This window comes from Cornus florida, unplaced genomic scaffold (genome assembly GCF_030987335.1).
Source record: "Cornus florida cultivar Cherokee Brave unplaced genomic scaffold, ASM3098733v1 CherokeeBrave_3.0.0_Hap2_Chr05, whole genome shotgun sequence".
NCBI lineage: Eukaryota > Viridiplantae > Streptophyta > Magnoliopsida > Cornales > Cornaceae > Cornus > Cornus florida.
In genome coordinates, this window is record NW_026775575.1 from 22,415,086 (window position 1) to 22,437,918 (window position 22,833).

Below are 22,833 nucleotides of genomic sequence, written 5' to 3' on the forward strand. Positions count from 1 at the left end.
TTTATGGTTGTACAAGGATGATTCTTTTTTTTTTTATATACAAGTTTAATTCTTACGAAGTTCACTCCGATTAGAAAACAGTCATAGTTAGGAAACTAGAAGGATTTAATATTTTTTTATTTCTTTTCAAATTTTTTTTTAAATATTATTTTAATTGTTAACTATTTGCTTAAGAGTTTCAATTTAGATATTTTATATAAAAGAAAACTGTATATTGATTTTACTACTAATTGATTTTTTTTTTTTCTCTTTGGGGGGGGGGGGGGGGGGAATTGACACTCTGATAAATTCGTTACAAAAATATTATGAGATATCATTAAATTTTAAATTAAAGATATTTTTAAATTGTGATGATATAGTAATTACTAATTACAAACATTTTAAGTGAGAAGAAACATGTGTTTCTCAATATACATATCCGGTTTATTGTTATATAGTTTCAACCTTCCAACGGCCAGCCTATGTAAATCTCGACCTAAAATGCATCAAGAACAAAACAGTAATAAAAAGTTATAAAATGTCTTAACAAGAATTAGGTTTCTCTAAAATAGACATGACTTGGTTTTACCTTTTGTTGTGACATTGTTACATATTCTCCATTCTTTTTTATTTTCTTGGTTCAGTAGATTTCCAATTTTCGTTCACTTTAAATGTGTATTTCAATTGATAGATCTTGATTTCATTTGCCTCTTGTTATTTTTTTTTCCATACCATTAGTGATTCACATTTACTTTTTACTTTTTATATTTTTCCATTTTCAAATTTACTTTTTTTTTTTTAATAGATTTTTCATTTGCATTGGTATTTTGCTAACTGATACATCTGGTATTTAATTTTTATACACTTTTACTAATATTTTGTTCATTATTTGCCAAAAGAATTTTATATTTTAACACATTTTTAACCTTTTACCTTTTGAAATTAGATTAAAAGTTTCTTGGACATACTTGTAACAAGTTGCAACAGTTGGGATTAATTCTTTTCTAATTTTAAATTGAATAATTAGTAATAGTACTTGTCTCACATGACTACAATAATTAACAAGTGAGAGATTTAACCATGAGAAATATTTTGTTCATTATTTGCCAAAAGAATTTTATATTTTAACACATTTTTAACCTTTTACCTTTTGAAATTAGATTAAAAGTTTCTTGGACATACTTGTAACAAGTTGCAACAGTTGGGATTAATTCTTTTCTAATTTTAAATTGAATAATTAGTAATAGTACTTGTCTCACATGACTACAATAATTAACAAGTGAGAGATTTAACCATGAGAAAAATAGTGGGAGTGAATCATTTCTTGCAACCTTCAAGAAACCTAAACCATTATAATAACTAAACTATATCTATATATATTATTTGGTGTAAAGATGATAATAAAATTTTAATTTTTATATGAAGATAACAGTAAAAGTCTATAAATTATTTTGTATGAAGATGACAATGAAATTTTAATTTTTATATGACAATTTTCAAATTTACCATGTCAAAGTTGTCTTTTTTTAAATTTTTTATGCTAGACTAAGATTTCTAATTACATGCAATTGCACGTCCTTTTTATCTAGTGTGTGTATATATATATATATATATATATTTATCATCTTAATAGTATTTAATTTTTTTTATATTTTTATCATATTTTGTGACTTTCAGTAAAAAGGTATAGAACTTTCAAAATTACAGAAAACAACAAATGATATAAAATTAGAACTCCATTCACAAACCTACAGGAGTTGATCCTACCAATATTGAAGTTTGGCTCAATTTATATATGATCTCATAGTTGAGGTTTGAGTTTGGCTCGTCTTCTTAATGAGTTAAGCATGCCGAGCCTTTAATGAGCGGAAGCTGAGCTGTTCCAGAACAACTTGGTTTTTTAATAGATCTACATGCTAGTGAATATAAAAAAGCACACTCCCTGGAAATGTTTGCCATGTGTGGACATCTTATAGGAGAATAAAATCCTGAGGGGTTCTTGCATGGTATGCAAGCAAGTGGGGTGGGGGCGAAATAGGGTATCATGTCATGTCCCCATTGAAAATTGACTCTTTAAGTGATTCCAAATTGCAAAAATGATGCAGCAGGTACTTCCTCTGAGAGAGCATCAATTTCTGGATTTGAGCAGCCTAATTTAGGAGCCAGTTCCAGTGATGGTCATGAGAACATTGTCTTTCCGAAGGTGTCTTCTTCTGGAGGACAGATCCCTGTATCAAGCATCCAAGATCAAGTGCTTTCATCAAAAATGCCTGCAATTGCTCATAATGAAGTAACGGGGGCTGCTGACTCCACAGAAATGACAACTTCTGCTGTAGAACCTAGCATAGAGAATGATAGAAGAGAGGAATCTGACATTATTACAAATGCTATCAGAAACCAGAATGGCACAGCTGGTAGCTTCATCAATGGTGACTCACTTTCTGTGGAGCTGCCTTTAGAATCAAATATAGAGAATAATAGAACAGGTAAATCAGATGTCATACAAAATGCTACAGGGACCCAGAATAATGCAGGTGGTATCATCACTTCTGACTCAGTTTCTGTTGAACTATCTTTGGTAAAATCAGCCCCAGTGCGGCCAGTTGTTACTCCGTTTCAAGGTGTCCAGTTACCACATGCTCTGGTATATAACTTTTGTTCCTTATTATTTATTTTTATTTATAACAATTTATTGTGACAAACATGTTCTATTTTATTATCTTTCTAGTGTTTTTATTTAAATGTCTATGAAGATAACCATATGCTTTCTCCTGGAACCTTTTCTGGGTTGATTATCTGGCTGTACTCTTTTGTGATAAAGAAGTATGGTTAATGGGGATAATTACCAGCCCAAAAGAGTGGTAAGCTGTGGATCAATTGTTTTATGAATTAACCCCAAGGGGTTGGCCTAGCTGGAAAAGACTTGGGCCCTGGTGCCTCAAGAAGTATCAGGTCTCAGTATCGATTCCTGCTAGGTGCAAACAATTCCTTGGAGGGGGGTGTGTTAGTACAAACTAGGAAATAAAGTAAAATAAACTGTTTTATGGATTTGGTTTCTCTAGTTTTCCTCATATTGCAATGAAATTATCTATATTACATGGACTAGGTGCATGTGTCAAATGTGATATAATGATCAAGTTTATCAAACTGTTGGAAGATGTCATGTTTGGAGAATATCATTGTAGGAGTGATTTAATCCCTTTAATCACCCCTTGACAAAATATTGATATGAGTGAGTCATGGAGTGATTTTAGGAATCTTTCCTATATCATATATATCACATGTTGGTATTCCTTCACCTATAAATATAGGTGATCATTGTATACCAAGATTAAGAGAGAATATTATAAAAGTGATGTAGCTCTTTGGGCTCGTTGTGCCGTGGATGTAGGCCCTATTGGCTGAACCACGTAATATCTTTGTATTTTTCTTGTTTAATTTCTCTGTTCACTTATATTTTATTGTTTTACAATATTCTCTTAATGTTTGTATATAATGATCACCTCTATTTGTAGGTGAAATAATACAAACATGTGATAAATATGATATAGAAAAGATTCCTAAAATCACTCCCATGATGCACTAATATCAATATTATGTCAAGGAGTTATTTAAGGCTTAAATCACTCTTATAATGATACTCCAACCATAACATCTTTCAACACAAACCAAAGGACACAAGGACATGAATGAATATATTATGAATACTCTTCTTTTTTTTCCTATGCTATATTTTAATTTTAGGTAACATTTATTTATTTTTGATAAGTAAGATTTCATTGAAAGACGCTCAAAAGGGGAGCGAACCCTAAGAAATACAAAGACGCCCTAGGCGACACTATAATTTTAGGTTACATAGAACATTCAATATGGACACTTCACTCGTCTTGTAGTGGTAATGTAGCAAAAGGAACATAGTAGAAGAATGTAATGATAAATATATAGTAAATATGAATATTTGATATCTTAGGTCCATGTTCAACAAGATATATCCCATATGTTAACGCATTTAGGAGAGTCCATGTAATTTATGAGATGGTTATTTAAATATCAATCAATACATTTTCTTTGAGAAAGTCTATATATAAAATGCCAAAGGGGATGCCTTAATTTTTATTGTTGATATCTCATTTGGCCAGGCAATCCAGGACAAAGGTTCTCAATTACCAACATTTGCTGAAATGCAAGATGGAGATGGACCTGGTAGTGGAAATAAGAATGTTTTGCATCAAGCTGAGGTTTCATCTTTGCATTCAGTTGATATTGGACCGACTGTTCAAATTAATCATGAAGCACCAATAATTGAGCCTGTTGAGCAACAGCTGTCATCACCATCTAGCAATTTATCACTTGGTCACACTGATTTACCTCCGTTTCATGGTGTTGAACATCAGCCTCATACTGAAGGGCACACTGCTGAGGCTCCACAACTGGTTGAGCTTTCAAATCAAGCTGTTCTTTACACTGGTACCAATCTAGCATTGCATCCTCCGGTGGATGCTACAAATTTACCTCCTCGCTTTGTTCAGCCTGATTTAAGTTCAACTAGTAGAGTTGATTATCAACCAATCAGTGAAGGATGTAACTCATTCCAAAGTACTGGAACTCCACTCCAAATGGTTGAGCATACAACGGAGCTTCCAAGTCCAGCTTTTCAGCAATCTGGCTCAAGTTTGGGACCACATCTCCCAATTGATACTTCTGCTGGTGCCTTTTGGGCAAATCTGCCAATTCATATTGCACCACAAGTGCCTTCCCGGATTTCTACATTACCTTTATATGTAGATCCACTTCAAAATGAATTTGAATGGTTACAAAAAGAAATGGAGAACACTATGAAGGTCCATGAAGATACGGTGAGTGTCAACGTGCATTTGTCTTGATCACTTCTAGTGAGTTGTATCAGTTTTTGTCTGTTTCCTCTGAGTATTACCTCTCTTTGAGCAGAAGTCGCGGCTGAGATCTGACTGTGAAAAGGAGATAGAGGCAATTGTTGCTCAAATCCACATGAAATATGATACTAAACTTCAAGATGCCGAGGCTGCATATCTTTTGAAAAGGAAGGAACTTGATTCAAATCGCAACAAAGTTTTCATGCATAAGATATTGGCCGAGGCTTTCAGGTCCAAGTGCCTAGATCTCAGGCCTTCTGGTACCCTGGGAATGCAGCAAGGTACAATTTCTTAAAGATACCTTCTTAAACTTCTGTTTTTCCATGTTGGAATGTCACTACTGAATTTATAAGTTTATATCTGTGCATGCGTTTGTGAAAATATATATATAGATGTTTGTATGTTTATACCCATTGTAGTGTCTGATAATCAAGAGTGCTACCTTCGGCATTATTTGCACAAAGTGGGTTCTCAACATTTGATCGCGCATTTTTTTATGCTTGATAGCCTGAGCATTTTACCACTACAGCAGGCAATATCGTCTGTGTGTGAATATAAATGTAAATATATTTGTGCTAGACAGCAGATGGATTTGAGCTCTCGACATTAAAGTCAATAAGTCCAATAAAACCCTCTAGCCTATTAGGTTGGTGGTAAAATTAGAAGTATGAAAAATTAAGCATGACTGGTGATTCGGTGAAGCATGGACATGGATAGGGAATATGGTCACAACATGATACATGTGACAATTCACCAAATTCATAAAATTGTGTGTTAATGTTTCAATTTGCACATCTTTTTCCTGCATGACCATGTTAATTGATCCATATGTTCCCAAAAATGTATTTTAATGTGTTCGGCTAGTCCTACTTGGGGTGCATAGGAGCTAAGATATCCTATTCTCATTTCTAATAACAGTTACAACATTTTCTTTTACATTCTTTTCAATGATTTTACGTACTCCATTTCTATGTCTATCCTTTCTGGTGTAGTAGAGTTTACATCCTTCAATTTCACTAGATTGTGCATCTACCCGCTTGATATCTTCACCCTCCTCCTAATCATAGTGTCTACCAACTCCATTCCTTTCCTTGTCAATGTTCCTATATTCCAAGACCACTATTCTGGGCTAACTTCTTTACCCGCACTCATCTAGAAAAGCACGGGCGTTCTGGTGTCGATGTGGCGCCCCTCATCAATTTTTCAAAGCATCTGGAAGCCAATGCAACACAACGCTCAAGGGGATCACCCTAGCATTTAGTCGTCGAATATTCATTGGATTCATGTTCATATTTTTTAATAAGTGTCGTTAGTAGAGAGTCCAAACGGAGAGTGCATCTCAAAACAACTACACAATGGCCAAAAGGAACACAGAGGCGGAGTTAACCTGAATCCAATGAATAGAGAGTTGTGAGTTATATTGCATGGATAAATTTTGGACTAAACTAGTAAATGACCTATTTGTATTATATCTCAATACTTTTTTTTTGAATAAATTATATGGTTTTCCTAACAATTATAATGATATTATAGTTGAAGAAGTTAAATTTCAATGAACAGGAGCAGGTGTGAGTGCAGGAGCGAGAGTGAGAGCGAGAGCGTGAGAGAAGCTAAATACAAAATTTTATCAAAGCGGGAGCACTTCTAGAGCATCTATATCTTTGTATAGATAAATGTCTCTGTATGTTTAAAAAAAATATCTATATACATATTTGATTGTAACAAAAGTTCAAAAAAAATGACTGAACATAATAGACTCCCACTAGCATAGCATAATGTTATGTTTTTTTTTAAGAAATCGAGTAAAATTTGAGGTGAAGGTCAGATATGACAAACAAAGAGGACTTTTTTGTAAGTATACTTAAAATTGAATCGACAGTTTCTCATAGCTGGGGTTTTGACAATTTTTTACAAAAACCCTAAAATGCCCTCAGATGTAAGCAAGGAAAAAAAATATAATTCTCTTTATCCTCTCTCCAGATTCTCTCTCTAAACCTTATCTCCGTCTCTCTCCATTCTCTCTTCTCTCTCTACAACAGTCGTGTGGGATGTGGCGAAGAGTTGGGTTAATGTTTTGTGGTGATGTATTTGGTGGGGTCGTAATAGCTCTAGGTATGGTGGTTATGGAAGGTCTCAAATTATTCTAATAAGCTCCAGTACAGTGGTTGGTAGTGGTGTTTGGTTGTTTGGTGGTGTACACTGTGATGATGGTGATGGTGGTGGTGTTTGGGATGAACCATATATATATATATATATTGATAGATGTAGAGAGAGAGAGAGAGAGTGAATTGAATAATTTTTTTCGCATTTTTGGTTTGAAAACAAGTGGCGTTACATGAAAAGATCGTCCCCCACTCACTCTAATTCATGAAAGCAAGAGGATGCTGATGGATTGTGGATTTGATGGTAGGCATTCGTGAAGCACATGTGACACGGAGAAATTGCATATACATAACATTGATACGAAAAGTCCGGAGTACTTTCTCCACATGCCTTGCAAGTGATACAAGAAAAATATTCATGTGGTGGTGGAAAGAAGAGGATGAGAGGATGTTGTGGGTGGAAGGGGTGTTTGATTTCCTCTGCCAATTCTGCACATGATTTGTGCAGCAAAGTCTGTGTTAGAGGCAATGATAGACCATGTAGTCCTCAAAATGAAACCAACAAGCAGAGCACCTCAGGTCCGTATTCTTATTGGTGTGGCATAGAATCAAGGGATGAGTTTGGCCAGAAAGTTGAATTTGGTGGCAGTAATCCTGACTTTGGTGGTTTTCGGTAGGCGTGAGCGAAGCGCAATTAACATTGAGTTTAAATGGACATTCAGAACAACTATAGGAAAGGCCTATGCAAACATGACCGTAGGCATGGCACCCACAAGAATATACATCAGCTGTATTTGGTGGGGGTCGTAATAGCTCTGGGTCGTAATAGCTCTGGGTATTGTGGTTATGGAACGTGTCAAATTGTTCTGATAAGCTCCAGTAGTGGTTGGTGGTGGTGTTTTGGATGTTTGGTGGTGTACACTGTGATGATGGTGATGGTGATGGTGGTGTTTTTTGGATGTTTGGGATTGAACCACACACACACGCCCGCACGCACACATGTATATATATATATATTTGATAGATGTTGTAGAGAGAGAGAGAGAGAGAGAGTTTAGTGTTTGGTGTAAGGAAATACTGTTTCTTTATATATGTTTTATATCGTTAGGGTATTTTAGTCATTTCTTTGTTAATTTTTGACTAAATTGAAGATTTGTCTTTATTTGCACAAATTGAAAATTTTGGGGGCTCTTATAAACAACAGGGGTAATTGCACATTTTGTATATAGCGAGGGTTTTTTTTTTTTGCACTTTACCCTTGTTAATAAAACAACGTTCTCCATTGCAGTGAGAGACACAGAATAAGACGATGCCTTATGCCAGTGTAGCGAGCTGCCTGACATCCTATTATTCATTGTGCATTGTTCTTGATCAAGAGAGAAACAGAGAGAGAGCAAAATCGTATTCACTTTGTATATCAAACACTTACAAAACCTAATAAGCCTATGTAGGCTTATACATTTACAAGGTTTACATAATAACACAAACAGCCTATCAACTAAACATAATTACATAACGACCCACTATTATATATATAACTTTTAACACTCCCCCTCAAGCTGGAGAATATATATCAAATAATCCCAGCTTGGAACAGATAGTTCTTAATTGATTATGACCCAATGCTTTGGTAAACATATCAGCTAATTGATCTTCAGACTTCACGAATGGAGTAGAGATGCTCCCACGTAATATTTTTTCTCGAATAAAGTGACAATCAACTTCAATATGTTTGGTCCTCTCATGAGACACAGGATTTGATGCAATGTGAACTGTTGCTTGATTATCACAGAACAATGGAGTAGGAGCTTCAATTGTCAACCCAAGTTCTTTTAGAAAATGTTGTATCCATGTCAACTCACTAGTGGTATGGGCCATTGCCCTATACTCAGCTTCAGCACTAGATCGAGCTACCACCGTTTGCTTTTTACTTCGCCATGTATCTAGATTTCCTCCTACAAATGTGCAGTAGCCGGCAGTAGATCTCTTATCTGAAGGAGAACCAGCCTAGTCGGCATCTGTAAAACCTTCCACCCTGAGATGACCATTTGGTTTATATGGTAACCCAAAACCTGAAGCTTGCTTGAGATATCGAAGAATCCGAAGAACAGCAATCCAGTGTGGCATTCTAGGGGCTCCCATGAATTGACTTACAACACTAACAGCATATGAAATATCAGGTCGAGTGATAGTGAGATAAATTAATTTCCCAACAAGGTGACGAAATCTACCCGGGTCACTAAATAGATCACCCACATCAGCTACAAGTTTTGTATTTGAATCCATAGGAGTATCAACCGGACGACCACCTAACATACCTGTTTCTTCTAATAAGTCCAACACATACTTTCGTTGGGATAAACTTATACCTGTCTTGGATCGAGTTAATTCAATACCCAAGAAATACCTAAGTTTACCCAAGTCTTTAGTGTGGAATCGATATTGCAGAAATAACTTCAACTTAGCAATGCCTTCAGAATCATCACCTGTGATCACAATATCATCAACATACACCACAAGAATTATGAAACCAGCTTTAGTGCGCTGGTGAAATACCGAATGGTCAGTCTGACACCTCTAAAGACCAAACTTTAATGCCGCCTCAGAGAATTTTCCTAACCAAGCCCGTGGAGATTGTTTCAAGCCATATAGAGCCTTTTTAAGGCGACAAACAGTGTGAAGATACTCCCCCTGAGCAACAAACCCAGGTGGTTGCTCCATATAAACCTCTTCTGCTAAGTCACCATGCAAAAAGGCATTTTTAACGTCTAACTGAAACAGAGGCCAATGCTTATTAGCAGCAAGAGAAATCAAAACACGAATAGAGGAAATCTTAGCAATAGGTGCAAACGTCTCATCATAATCAATACCATAAGTCTAGGTATAACCTTTGGCAACAAGACGTGCTTTTAAACGCTCAACGGACTCATCCGAAAGATACTTCACAGTATATACCCAGCGATAACCAACAGGTTTGACACCTGGAGGTAATGGAACAAGAGTCCACGTGCCATTCGTATGCAAAGCATCCATTTCATCTTGCATTGCTTTCCTCCAACCCGAATCAGACAAAGCATCCTGCACAGTCTTAGGAAAAAATGTAGTAGACAACTGAGAGGAAAAACATGAGAATGATGGTGATAAGGAATTATAAGAAACATAATGAGCAATGGGATGTTTAGTAGCACACGAGCAAGGAGCTTTACGAAGTGCAATCGGCAAGGAATCAGACATAGTGGAATTTGTCGGATCCAAAGACTCTGAAGATGATGGAGGAGGCACGACAGCAGATGGCTTTGGTCTTCGTTTGTACACCTGTAACGGGGCAGATGAAGGAACCAGAGATTGAGATTGAAGAGAAGGTGAGCGAAGAGGAACTGCAGAAGGAGGCGACTCAAGATTGATATCAAGAAGTGAATCAGTATCTGAAAAATATGGGATGGACTCAGAAAATGTGACATCCGCGCTAATAAAGTACCGTTGAGAAACAGGACTATAGCAGTGATAACCTTTATGAGAGCGAGAGTAGCCAAGAAATACACACTTTGTGGCACGTGGGTCTAGTTTATCAAAACCAGGACCAAGATTGTGGACATAACATACACATCCAAAAACCCTAGGAGGAAGAGAAAACAAGGGAGAATCAGGAAATAAAATAGAATGTGGAGATTTGCCATTTAATACAGATGACGGCATACGGTTAATAAGATGACAAGCTGTAAGAACAGCATCACCCCAAAACCGTTTAGGCATACGCATATGAAACAAAAGAGCACAAGTTACTTCTAAGAGATGTCGATTCTTACGTTCTGCAACTCCATTTTGTTGTGGAGTATAAACACATGAATTTTGATGAATAATTCCTTTATCACTAAGATATGTATCAAAGGGAGTTGAAGAATATTTCTTAGCATTATCAGAACGTAGAATACGAATTGGACATCCAAATTGAGTTTTGATTTCTTTGCGAAATTTTTGAAAAATTAAAAATAACTCAGAACGATCTTTCATTAGAAACAACCAAGTCAGGCGAGAATAGTCATCCACAAATGTCACAAAATAATGAAATTTATTGATTGAAGAATGTTTTATTGGACCCCATACATCTGAATGAACCAAATGAAAAGGACTAGAAACACGATTATTAACCCTAGACTTGAAAGACACGTGATGGTGCTTACTAAGTTGACAAACTTTACATGACAAGAATTTCAAATAACTAAGACTAGGAACTTGACGCTTCAAAACTTGAAGTGACGGGTGACCAAGGCGACAGTGCCACTGGAATGGAGACAGAGAAGACTGAAGAGCCACAGGAGAAGGTTAGAAATCAAAATAATATAAGCCACCGGCTTCATGTCCCGTACCAATCGTCTTCTTCGTCTTGAGATCCTGAAACACACAAGAAGTAGGATCAAATATAACAGAGCACTGGAGAGATTTAGTAAGCTTACTGATAGACATTAAGTTAAAAGGAAACTGCGGAACATGTAAAACAGACGAGAGAGACAATGAATCGCTAAGTTGAGTTGTCCCCAAACCTGAAACCTGAATGGATGAACCATTAGCAAGAATAACACTTTGAGAATTAGGTACAGAATGAAAATCAGATAGAAGAGAAGAACATCCGGTCATATGATCAGATGCTCCAGTGTCTATGATCCAAGGACTGCGAGTGGAAGACAATAGACATGTGTGTGCAGTACCTGACTGGGCAAAGGTAGCCGTGGAAGATGAATTAGATGCTTGCTTATAAGACAAAAACTGAGTATACTCATCCCGTGGAACATGAACTGTATCTGATTCAGCTACATTGTGTGATCCAGAAGCGACATCATTCGGAGAAGAGGAAACTTGATTTGCATAACTAGATGGTTTCCCATGAAGGTCCCAACAAAAGTTCACAGTATGATTAGAAAGACCACAATGAGCACACTTTCTTAATTCCCTGCCACGGCCACGTCCTCCACGTGAATCACGACCACCACGGGCGAAGCGTCCCCCACGACCTCCACGGTAAGTATTATGTTCACCCTTTGAAACTACCAATGCTGAACGCTCACCACTCTGTCCAGTATTCAAATTTGAGGTATCACTTGCTATTGTAGCATGCTGAAGTCGAGAAAACACCTTAGCAAGAGATGGAAGTGTTGGACTGCTCATAATCTGTGCATGAAAAGGCTCATATGCTGATGATAAACCAGTAAGAAAACGGACAACATTAAAGTCCGCACGCTATTGTTGCATACTGCGAACATCAGCAGTGATGGGCTGATACATATTCAGCTCTTCACAGACTCCCATAACTTTGGAATAATACTCTTCTATACTTTGAGTACCTTGTTCAAGATTGAAGTACTGTTTACATAGCTCATAAACACGGGTGATATTACCTGTCCCAGAATATAACTGCTGCAATCTATCCCATATCTCCTTGGCTATATCCAAATAAAGTAAAGTTGAACTAATTTGGGGTTCAATACTGTTTATTATCACAGAGATGATCTGAGCATCTTCCTTTTCCCATGCATCAAAGGAAGTATCAGTTGCCTTGAGTTTCTCTTTAGTCAAATGAGAACCAAGACCTCTGCCTTTGAGAAAAATGGCAACAGATTTGGCCCACAATATGTAATTCTTCCCATTGAGCTTAACTGAAGTCATGGGAGAATTAAGACTGTTCGTGGGTGAAAGCAAATCTGAACTTGAACTTGAGGCCATGTTGAATCCAGCAAAACAGAGAAGAAAAAGGAGAGAAAACAAAAATTCTGTATTTTGGCCGAACCTGGAAGCAGGTCTGTAATGGGCCGGATTCTGAAACCGGGTCGGATCCTGGTGCGGGTCGGATTCCTAGTACGGGTCGGATCTTGGAACCGGATCTGGACTATCCCTGGTTTAGTAAACCGGGATTGGAATAGCACAACCATGTTGCCAAACACGGGTCTTCTTCTTCACTCTGTCACAAACTCCGGTAAACAATACGGCGGAGGCGACGGCAAACCAACCACGAGCAGCGGCCGAAAACCAATCTCACCTCTGCAAATCGAGACGAAGAAACTTCTGCCGGCGACGACGACCACCAAAGAGGAGCTGCCGGTGACGATGAAGAAGGCAAAAACGACGAACACACTTCAGATCTGATTACGGTGAACAAGAAATTGCCGACAGTTACATCAAAACCACATTCACGATCGTGATTCACCACCAACCCACCTACTAACTCTCACACTCATGATCATTTTGCTCTGATACCATGTTCTTGATCAAGAGAGAAACAGAGAGAGAGCAAAATCGTATTCACTTTGTATATCAAACACTTACAAAACCTAATTAGCCTATGTAGGCTTATATATGTTACAAGGTTTACATAATAACACAAACAGCCTATTAACTAAACATAATTACATAACGACCCACTATTATATATATATGACTTCTAACATGCATCACCCTATGCTTCTCTCTTCTTCTTCTTCTCAATCAGCATGTCATAAATCTCTGCAGGTCTGAGAAACTTATGGATCTGTATTCTTCTTTTCTTGACCCAACACCCAAGATAGATTTGACAATCCTGAAGATCTGTCAGTTTTTCAATTTATTATAGACTGAAATCTTTCAGAAATTAACATGGATCATTGATTGTGTTAAGTTGAGATCAAATCCACGAACTATAAATTTGAATCAGTGAATTGCGAAATCCCAAGTCATGAATTTATGAAGCATCTGCTTTTAATTCATGAATTTGCCCTCGGGATGTGACATAGCACCCACTTTGAGCTAATTGTGACTCTAAGAAGGATAGGATATGTGGCCAAAATATCTTAGAAGTGTCATATTAATGCTTGAAATGAAAATTTTTAAATTATGGCTACATGTAAACAGATATTCATGAGTATCCGAGGAGTATCGGTATCTGATACTGATACGTCTTCTTAATGGGATTCATAAAGCATGGGCTCAGTTGCTAAGTCCGCAATTTATTTATATTTTTTGGTAAGTTGCTAAGACTGCAATTTATTATTTGTAGCTTTGACTAATTTCTTTTCGTAAGATTACTTGTAAATTTATATATTTATTTAATTCATCATTTTAATTTAGCCACTTTTTGTATTAAAAGATAAAAGACAATAAGGTACAGATTTAAAGTGGAGGCATACCCCCACTATACATCACAATGAGAATGAAATAAGTCCACTTCCAATAGGAAGCAAAAAGAAAAACAAGCAAAGCTAAATGCTACCAATTACAAGACATTCCAATCAGCTAAAGGAACTGCAGCAAGGCCAAGAACCTCACAATCAGTAGATCTGGCAACACTGATAGCAGAACAGTGGTATCATGATCTAAATGAATTTACAATTGAAGATCAATATTTTGAAGAAAGTAATATCTTGACAAAAGGATGTGATTTTTTCAAGCTATGATTACTTTACATGATTAGTGTCTTATGCTCTGTTTGGTAGGAAGGATGGAAAAATAGATGGAAGGGAGAACAGGAAGGATGGAATAGGCATCCTTAAGGAAGGGTTGGTATCCTTCCTCTTCTGTTCTGTTGAGTGGAGGGGAAGAAAATGGATAGTATTGTCATTTTTACCAATATATCCTTAATTATATTAGTTATTAGAATAAAGGTAATGTAGTCTCTTTTCAATTTTGTGAAAACATATATCAATTCCTCTCACTCATCTTCTTTCCATTTTTAGATGTAAACAAAATGGTTGGCCAGGGGGTGCCTTAGCCATCCTCTTATGCTTCCTTCTACAAAACAATAGAGGCCTGCCCCATCCCTACTTTCTTGCCTCCCTCTCCCTTCTTTCCCACCTACCAAGTGTAGGCGTAGGGACGGTAGTCTACTAGACACTCGTATTTGTATCTTTATCACCTTCTAGGCTTCAGAGCCAATTTTTCAACTAAGATGTGTAAGAAACTTCTCCGAATTTTCCAGGGGCATGCTGGAGGACGCTTCTTTGACAGTTGACACTAAATCCTAACTACCTATGCCTCATATTAGTTTCGTGATTGTCAGAGATTCAGATCAGATCAGATTAGATTCAACATTAAATTCTGTAAGACGCCAAATATATTATGCTGTTTCAACGTGGAACCTTAAATCAAATAATCAAATTACTAGCTCTATTAATGTGTCCATGATTCTTTAGGGCACATGAACCCTAACAGGAATAATCATTTATCATTAGATGATGCATATGTTTTAAAAAACGCCCATTACTAGTGTTTTCGATATTTGTAGTTGTGGTACTAAACATGTGCTTACAGTTGGGATTTTTTCTCTTCTATTATGTCTACTTATCTTGTTAATTGTTATCTACTTCCCCCAGCAACATCCCATTGCATTAGCTATTGGTATACAAGGCTTGCATCTAGTTGCGGCATCCAAGTAGGCTGTGTCCATACTCTATGAAAATATTATGAAGCTGTTTCAGTTTAAAATGTAATGTTTGAATGAGTGTATCAATACGAATTACCTTTAACTATACTAATTCGTGTTCTTATTTATATGCTTTTATACGTGTATGGATGTTTTACGTGCATTCATCGTGTAGTCTTAACACTTTTGTGTTCCTTGCTAGTGAGCACCTAAACTTTAATTTTCTTGCAGCCGTTCCTTCCAGTTCTATGAACCAGCTGCATCACCAACCATCACAGTTTATGTCGAGACCTTCCATTGTCACTGGTTCATCTTCAGTTTGCCCACCTACAACCACCCTGCAGAGTACAGCGCCATCTCCACGTATTCGCCATCCTTCAGCACCTCTCTCAAGCATTCCAACTGGTTCATCTTCAGTTTGCCCACCTACAACCACCCAGCAGAGTACAGTGCCATCTCCACGCATTCCCCATCCTTCGGCACCTCTCTCAAGCATTCCAACTGGTTCATCTTCAGTTTGCCCACCTACAACCACCCAGCAGAGTACAGCGCCATCTCCACGTTTTCACAATCCTTCGGCAACTCTCTCTAGCATTCCAAATGGTTCATCTTCAGTTTGCCCACCTACAACCACCCAGCAGAGTACAGCGCCATCTCCACATATTCTCCATCCATCGGCACCTCTCTCAAGCATTCCAAATGGTTCATCTTCAGTTTGCCCACCTACAACTACCCAGCAGAGTGCAGCACCACTTCCACATTTTCACCATCTATCGGCACCTCTCTCAAGTATTCCAACGAGACCCCTAATTATCAGCCCCATCACCCCTCCCACAGGAAATCGCCAAGTTGTCAGTGAAATTCGTGCCCCAGCTCCTCACCTTCAACCGTTCAGACATTTGACATCCGCATCTGCAACCAATATTCCATCCCTTCCTCGAGGAATACTAAGTAATCATGTACCAAATAATCTGTCCACGTCTTCTACTGCTGGTCCCCAACCACCTCCGCCACCGCTGCCACTACCGACATATCATTCTGCCCCTAATAATAGACCTCCCCACCCTGAAACTGCAGGAATGGAACCAGCTGTTGCCCCTAACAATAGACCTCCCCAACCTGAAATTGCGGGAATGGTGCCAGCTCTTTATAACTCATCAATGTCTGCACAGGGGTTGCTTGTGGACGTTGATAACCAAGCTGGTGCACATCCACCAAACATTCTGCCGTCATTGCCATCTTTGGGTACTAACTTTGATACTTTGGATCTGTCAGAATTTGAAACTCCAGGTAGAGTCGGGGTTAATACAGAAAATGTAGTTTGTTTATCGGATGATGACTGACCCGTTAAAAATTGTTAGCTCTAACATCATGCCACTTTTTGAGGGGCCTCAGAAACTGGGATTTTGGGGGAGAAGTTCTAAAATGGCTAACTGGTTGCTGATGTACAAATTTATCGTTGAAACGTTGAGCTTATCCTGAGAAATTTGTCGCTGTATATGATGGCAATTGCCTATTTGTTCTAATTGCTGATGTACAAATTTACCGTTTTAGTAGTTGTAATAATTAATTTCTTTGCCTCATTGTTAGATATCATTGTAGTTGATTGAGAGAAATTATTAGATGGTTCTCGACCATTAACACGTGGTGGACCAGTTAAATACAGACTCTCGGATTGAGAAAATAGTCTCACAATAATGTATTAATAAATTACAAAGTTTCATAATCGGAGGATTTTTATTGAATTAGTCCACTAATGTCAAATAGACGAAGACCATCTAATAATTTATTGTTGATTGGAGTAGATGTCATTTGAGTTTTGGGTTAAAATATCTGAAAAGAGAACATCTCTCTTAACAACCAGTTTACTCTTCTATGTGTTGTTTATAAATGTGGAAGTCATTTTTGTTCTAGTGTTTTAGGTGAAACAATCATACAGTAAATCCAAAAAATATGGAATTAGCTTTCTTTAATAGTTTTATTGCTAGAAATTCATTGGAATTCTCAGTTACCACACTTCAATACCAAAACAGAGGTTAATGAACAAGATTGCAATTCTTGCTATACATAAATCCATAAAAATACAAGGAATACAAGGTAGGAACTGAAAACTTATATATATATAATGGAAAAATTTTAAAATTTTAAAATAAAAAATGTAAAAAGTCCAAAACAAAGGGGCTTGGGATCACAAAACCAGTAATCCCGTTTAATCCAAAGACAATTTGTTAATAGGGATAGCAGAAAATGCAAGTACTTTTTGTCCAAGAAGTTCTAACAAATTGGAAGAGGAGTACCATCCCAATCCTTGAGACATTCTAGCAGTGGATCAATCATCTTTCCCTCACAAATTGCTGAAAAAACTGTGTCGAATTCTTCACCGGGCGACGTGATCTTCTCTCCTGTCAAAAACCCAGTCCCCACCAAGTCTGCCCTCACAAACTTGTATAGTGGGTATGACCTGCATTCCTTGATCCTGTTTGGAATTACTGGATTTCCACTCTCCAAAGCACTTCTGGTGTTCTCAACTTCTTTAGGCAATAAGGTCTTCAGTTCCTCCTCAAAACTTCCAATCTTTAGAAAGATTGAAGTGTTCTTATTCATCAAATCATCATTGTTGATCAATGCATGATCAACAAGAACCTGCCTGAGTTTCTGCATCAATGGGTAGTTCGCGCTACACGGATCATCAACGTAGGCGAAAACGTGCTCGCGATCAACCACTTTGAGCAAGTCCTTCTCACAGAATCTTGAAGGATGGGGCTCTCCATTGATGCCCATTGTGAGAACTTTCTTAGCCACTTGGCTCACTGTGTTTTTAACTGTGTTCTTCAAGTTCTCCTCCAAGTGCCTCAGGTCAATAGCCTGGCATAGCGCAACCAAGTAGGTCGACGACATGAGCTTCAAAATGTCAACTGCTTCGGCTGTTTTCCGAGAAGAGATCAACCCTAAAGAGTTGACATCCTGGTTGTGTTGCTCAGCACTTTGGACATGGTTGGTGACCGGGTTGGCAAGGAATTGCAGCTCGGAACAATACGCTGCCATCGCTATTTCAGCGCCCTTAAACCCATAATCCAAGCTCGGATTTCGTCCACCGGAGAGATTCGAAGGCAACCCATTGTTGTAGTAGTCATTAACTAGCTCAGAGAATTGAGCAAACATGAGTTTCCCAATGGATGCAATGGCTAGTCTAGTGTTGTCCATAGAGACTCCAATTGGGGTGCCCTGGAAATTCCCACCATGTAAGGCCTTGTTCCTTGACACATCAATCAGAGGGTTGTCATTCACAGAATTGATCTCCCTCTCTATCGACTTCGTCGATGACCGGATAACCTCAATCTGGGGACCCAACCATTGTGGCGACGTTCTGAGCGCGTACCGATCTTTTTTAGGCTTTTGAAGAGGGTCCATTTCATGCAACTTTTGAGCACCCTTAACATAAGAACTCCCATCTAAAAGGTGTTCCATTATAGCTGCAGCCTCAATTTGTCCAGGGTGGTGCTTCAACTTGTGTGTCAAATGGTCAGTGAATTCTGGCTTCCCTTGCATAACCTCAGCAAACATTGCTGACAAAACTTCTGACAAAACAGCTAGTATGTTAGCCTCGAAAAGGACCATTGAGGCTAAACCAGACCCTACTGCTGTGCCGTTGACAAGTGCAAGCCCCTCTTTAGGCTGCAGCTCAAAGAAGCCACCCGCAATGCCTGCAAGGCGGAATGCTTCACCGGCATCCAGGGACTCGCCTTTGGGCCCCACACACTTGGAGTTGGGGCGGCCGGTCAGGAGTCCGGCAATGTAGGACAGAGGGACTAGGTCACCGGAGGCCGTGATCGTGCCACGCAGAGGCAAGCATGGGGTGATGTTGGTGTTGAGGAGCTTTGTGATGGCCTCCAATATCTCAAATCTGATGCCTGAGTAGCCCTGGAGGAGTGTGTTGATCCTCACTAGCATTGCAGCTCTTGTTGCTGAATGAGGCAGGGTGTGGCATGACTCTGTTCCATTCCCAAATATTCCAGCATTCAAGAACCTGTTGGAACATAATTTATACATATCAATGCATCATATCATCATCTACCAATCTACAATTTAGGCTATGCTTGGTATGGTGGCCGGAAAAGAAAAAGAAAGAATAATATTAGTTAGGTGTGAAAAGAAAAGAAAAGAAATGGAAGTATATTGTTAATTGTTTATAGTGTTTGGTTGATTAATAAAGAGAAAGAAAGAAAATGATAATAATCATGTTTGGGGAAAGAAATAAAAGGAAACAATTTTACTGTATTTATAACCATACCCTTATTTATAAAATTTGTCTTTTATTAAAATAAGGATAAATTTGGTATTAACAAATTTTTATTAAAAATATTAGTCTTTCCTTCTATATCATTTCATTTTTTGGAGGGTAACAAAATTACTATTCATGCCTTATTCTATCTCTCCAAATCCTTAATTTTCTTTTATTTATTTATTTATTTATTTTTAATAGAACATAGGGCGAGTGACCAATTTTGAAAGGTTATCACTGTTTTTTCCATTTGCGATTTTTGTAATCCAATAAGGAAACAAATTTTATAGGCTCCCACTAGATTTTTTTTTCTCATAATAAAAAATAAACAAAAAAAATAGAATAGACCCATAATTCTGATGCACTAAATTATTAGGTGGGACCAGTTTCAATCCAACGTGTCACCTTTTATACCACCAAAAGTAATCACAAAATTGTACAATGTGGCCCAGATTTGAAATACTAGTTATTGAGATTCACAAAAATTACTAATGACCACTCAATTATTTGCTGAAAAAAACTTTAACGGACCCGATAACCAAAAACAATAAAACTACTGCTCCACCCAATCAATCTTACAAAACATGTCACACCAAGGACACCTCCTCCAAATGGTCCTGAAATTATTAGACGGGTAATGTTTGTTCACTCAAACTAGTAAAAAATTCATTAATAATTATAAAGAAATTTTATTATTAATTTTAATTGCATTTTATCACTTTCTAGAATTTGAATTTTTTTATGTAGACCAAATAAATTGAAGGAATTGTGAACCCCAGCTCTTATGAGGTGATCTCCATTTGTTTTCGAATTTGTTGGGATCATTGCTCTACCCCCATTAACAAATTTCTTCCTAAGACCTTATGCAGTCCACTCTGTTTTATAATAAAACAGATTACAATCAATTAATTTTCTGATTTACAGTAGATTGATAATATAATCTGTAACATGTTAGAAAACCCAATTGAGATATATTTAGGGTTTCCACATTCATGTTAAGTAATTCCAAAGCTTAATATGGCTTAGAAAAAGGAGGAGATATTCCTTGTAAGGTGCCAAAAGGGTAATATTGTCACAAACATTAATCATGATTCATGGATGGATATATATTATATTTCGCCCACTTATGTCAATTACTTCAACATTGATATAATTCACCTATACATCTATTATATATATATGAGGGATCAAACCTTATAAGCTCCTTTTGTAGAGCAGCTCCTTGTTTAGTCCTCCTGTGTGAAGTTGCGCCAAAACCAGTTGTGACCCCATAACTGTCTGTCCCTTTGTTCATGCTTTCCATTACCCAATCACTGCTGGCCTTCACGCCGGCCCTAGCCGATTCACACAACGCCACATCCACACCACCACCGGCCTCCCCGGCTGCTGCCACTGCAGCCACCTGCCCTATGGTCAGTGTCTCGCCCCCAAGCCGGACCACCGGCTTCCGAAACTCACTAACCATGTGCTTCACCTCCTCCAAATGGCTACCCTTTAGGGACTCCGCCGCCATAACCCAATTCAATGGATCTTTAAGGCAAAAACCTTTGCCATTACCATTCTCATATGATTTTTCCATTTATATGTGTGTATATATATATATATATATATATATTTATGAAACTTCTTGGTACATGAAAAGCTAGGTACAAGGAATTGAATCCAATTAGGAGGACGTACACAAACTAAGATGACAAAAAAATGCAGGCCAGGAGTTGAATTTGTTGTGTGTTTGTGTGGTTATCTATACAGATACAAACTATAGATATAGAATTATATATATATATATATATATATGTATGTGTATAGATAGATATGTGTGCAAATGCAATGAATTTGCTGAGGGTGGTTCACCAGTTCTTGGCTGTTTAAATAGAGGCTACGTCTAAAAGAGTGTTAGGTGAGAAGCTGGGAGTGTTAGTTGAAAACGTTTAGTGGCCGTTGGATTTTCATGTGATTGGACGGATGGGGATGTTGACACGTAGGTCTCTTTTGTGGGTACCATAAGAGATGCATGAGATGTGAGAGAGATCGTTTTTACCCGTCGAAAGAGACGGGGGTTGGTGGAGTGCATGGTCTCAATAATATACATTGATGTGTGTGTAGGTGTGTGTGTATATATATATTACTCTTCTATATCTTTGTAAGGGGAAATGATATTATAAAATATCATTAAGATTTTTAACAAATTTTAATATTACGATGTGGTCGATTTCATAATTGTTGTTGAAACGTATATGTAATTATTCAAAAATAATTGTGTAAAAATTACCAAATAATCAAAGCTTTTTTATTGTCTTTCTTTTATTTCATTTATAATCTTAACTTTTGCACCATGAATGTAATAATTTAAAGGAGAGCACACAATAATTATGATAGGGTGGAGCACATTATAGTATTACCTTTTATCTATTTTGTAGTCACCAATCACCACACCAGTGGTGCCACTACGTCCAGGATTTGGGAATGAAATTACAGTTATACCCTTAAAGATATGGCAGATGACGTTGCTTCGTGTTGTAGTAATTATGTTATTTTAAAAAAATAATTATTGCACCGAATCATTACAATAAATTATTAAATTTAATTTTTTAATTAGTTAATTATATAACAAATAAAAAAATAGAACCTCAACTTAGTCATATTTAGTATAAATAATTAATTAAAAATTATTTGACTAAACAATTTATAACAAGTGTTCGTCATGAATATCATTAATTTTTATTTTATTTTTCCTATTCATTTTTGTCAAACCAAAACAATCAAATTTCCTTAGAGTTGTTTTATATTTTTGGTCTTGGAGCAACAAACCAACTTGTACTTTTTCTTTTTCTGTTTTTCGGAAACTTTTCTTGCCAAATTTGGTATCTTTGAATTTAAATTCTTCTATTAAATTTATTTATTTTTTAATTCTGCTATAATTAATGTAGAGGGAGAGTTGTTTTAATAAATTTGTTTTGCTTAGTATAGTATATACTGACAGTTTTTTAACAACTTTGTTGTTTCTCATCTTGCCTTTCTTTTCTTGGTCTTAAATTGCTGGCCAAATGTAACAACTAAAATTAATTTCAGCCTTATTTAGTTTTCTAACTTCTATATTTTATAGTTTGACTTAGAGCATTGAACAGTGGACATAATCATGTTCATAAATAACGCAAACAAAAGAGAAACTTCAATTAATTGTTGATATAT

The 22,833-nt window shown here is 37.1% G+C and overlaps 2 protein-coding genes across 9 annotated transcripts in view; one reads left to right on the forward strand and one right to left on the reverse strand.

Annotated features, from left to right (window-relative positions):
- Window positions 1-16,885, forward strand: part of LOC132306187 (helicase protein MOM1-like) — a 99,890-nt gene extending 83,005 nt beyond the window's left edge. For 5 of the 8 annotated variants that reach the window (XM_059803477.1, XM_059803480.1, XM_059803485.1 and 2 more), the window contains 4 exons: window positions 2,085-2,623; window positions 4,119-4,835; window positions 4,927-5,152; window positions 15,591-16,885. In XM_059803477.1, coding sequence (XP_059659460.1) covers window positions 2,085-2,623; window positions 4,119-4,835; window positions 4,927-5,152; window positions 15,591-16,702 — 2,594 coding nt within the window. In that variant the 3' untranslated portion in view covers window positions 16,703-16,885. Of the gene's footprint in view, window positions 1-2,084; window positions 2,624-4,118; window positions 4,836-4,926; window positions 5,153-14,915; window positions 15,198-15,590 lie in introns of those variants that run through there. The other 3 variants (XM_059803481.1, XM_059803483.1, XM_059803478.1) reach the window with 3 other exon arrangements.
- Window positions 16,886-17,459: 574 nt separating this feature from the next.
- LOC132306188 (phenylalanine ammonia-lyase-like) lies at window positions 17,460-21,485 on the reverse strand. The gene is made up of 2 exons (XM_059803486.1): window positions 20,835-21,485; window positions 17,460-19,386 (listed from the first exon to the last, which is right to left on the reverse strand). Exons 1-2 carry the CDS (start codon window positions 21,218-21,220, stop codon window positions 17,634-17,636), a joined length of 2,139 nt encoding a protein of 712 aa, XP_059659469.1. The 5' UTR covers window positions 21,221-21,485; the 3' UTR covers window positions 17,460-17,633.
- Between the last annotated feature and the right edge of the window lie 1,348 nt (window positions 21,486-22,833).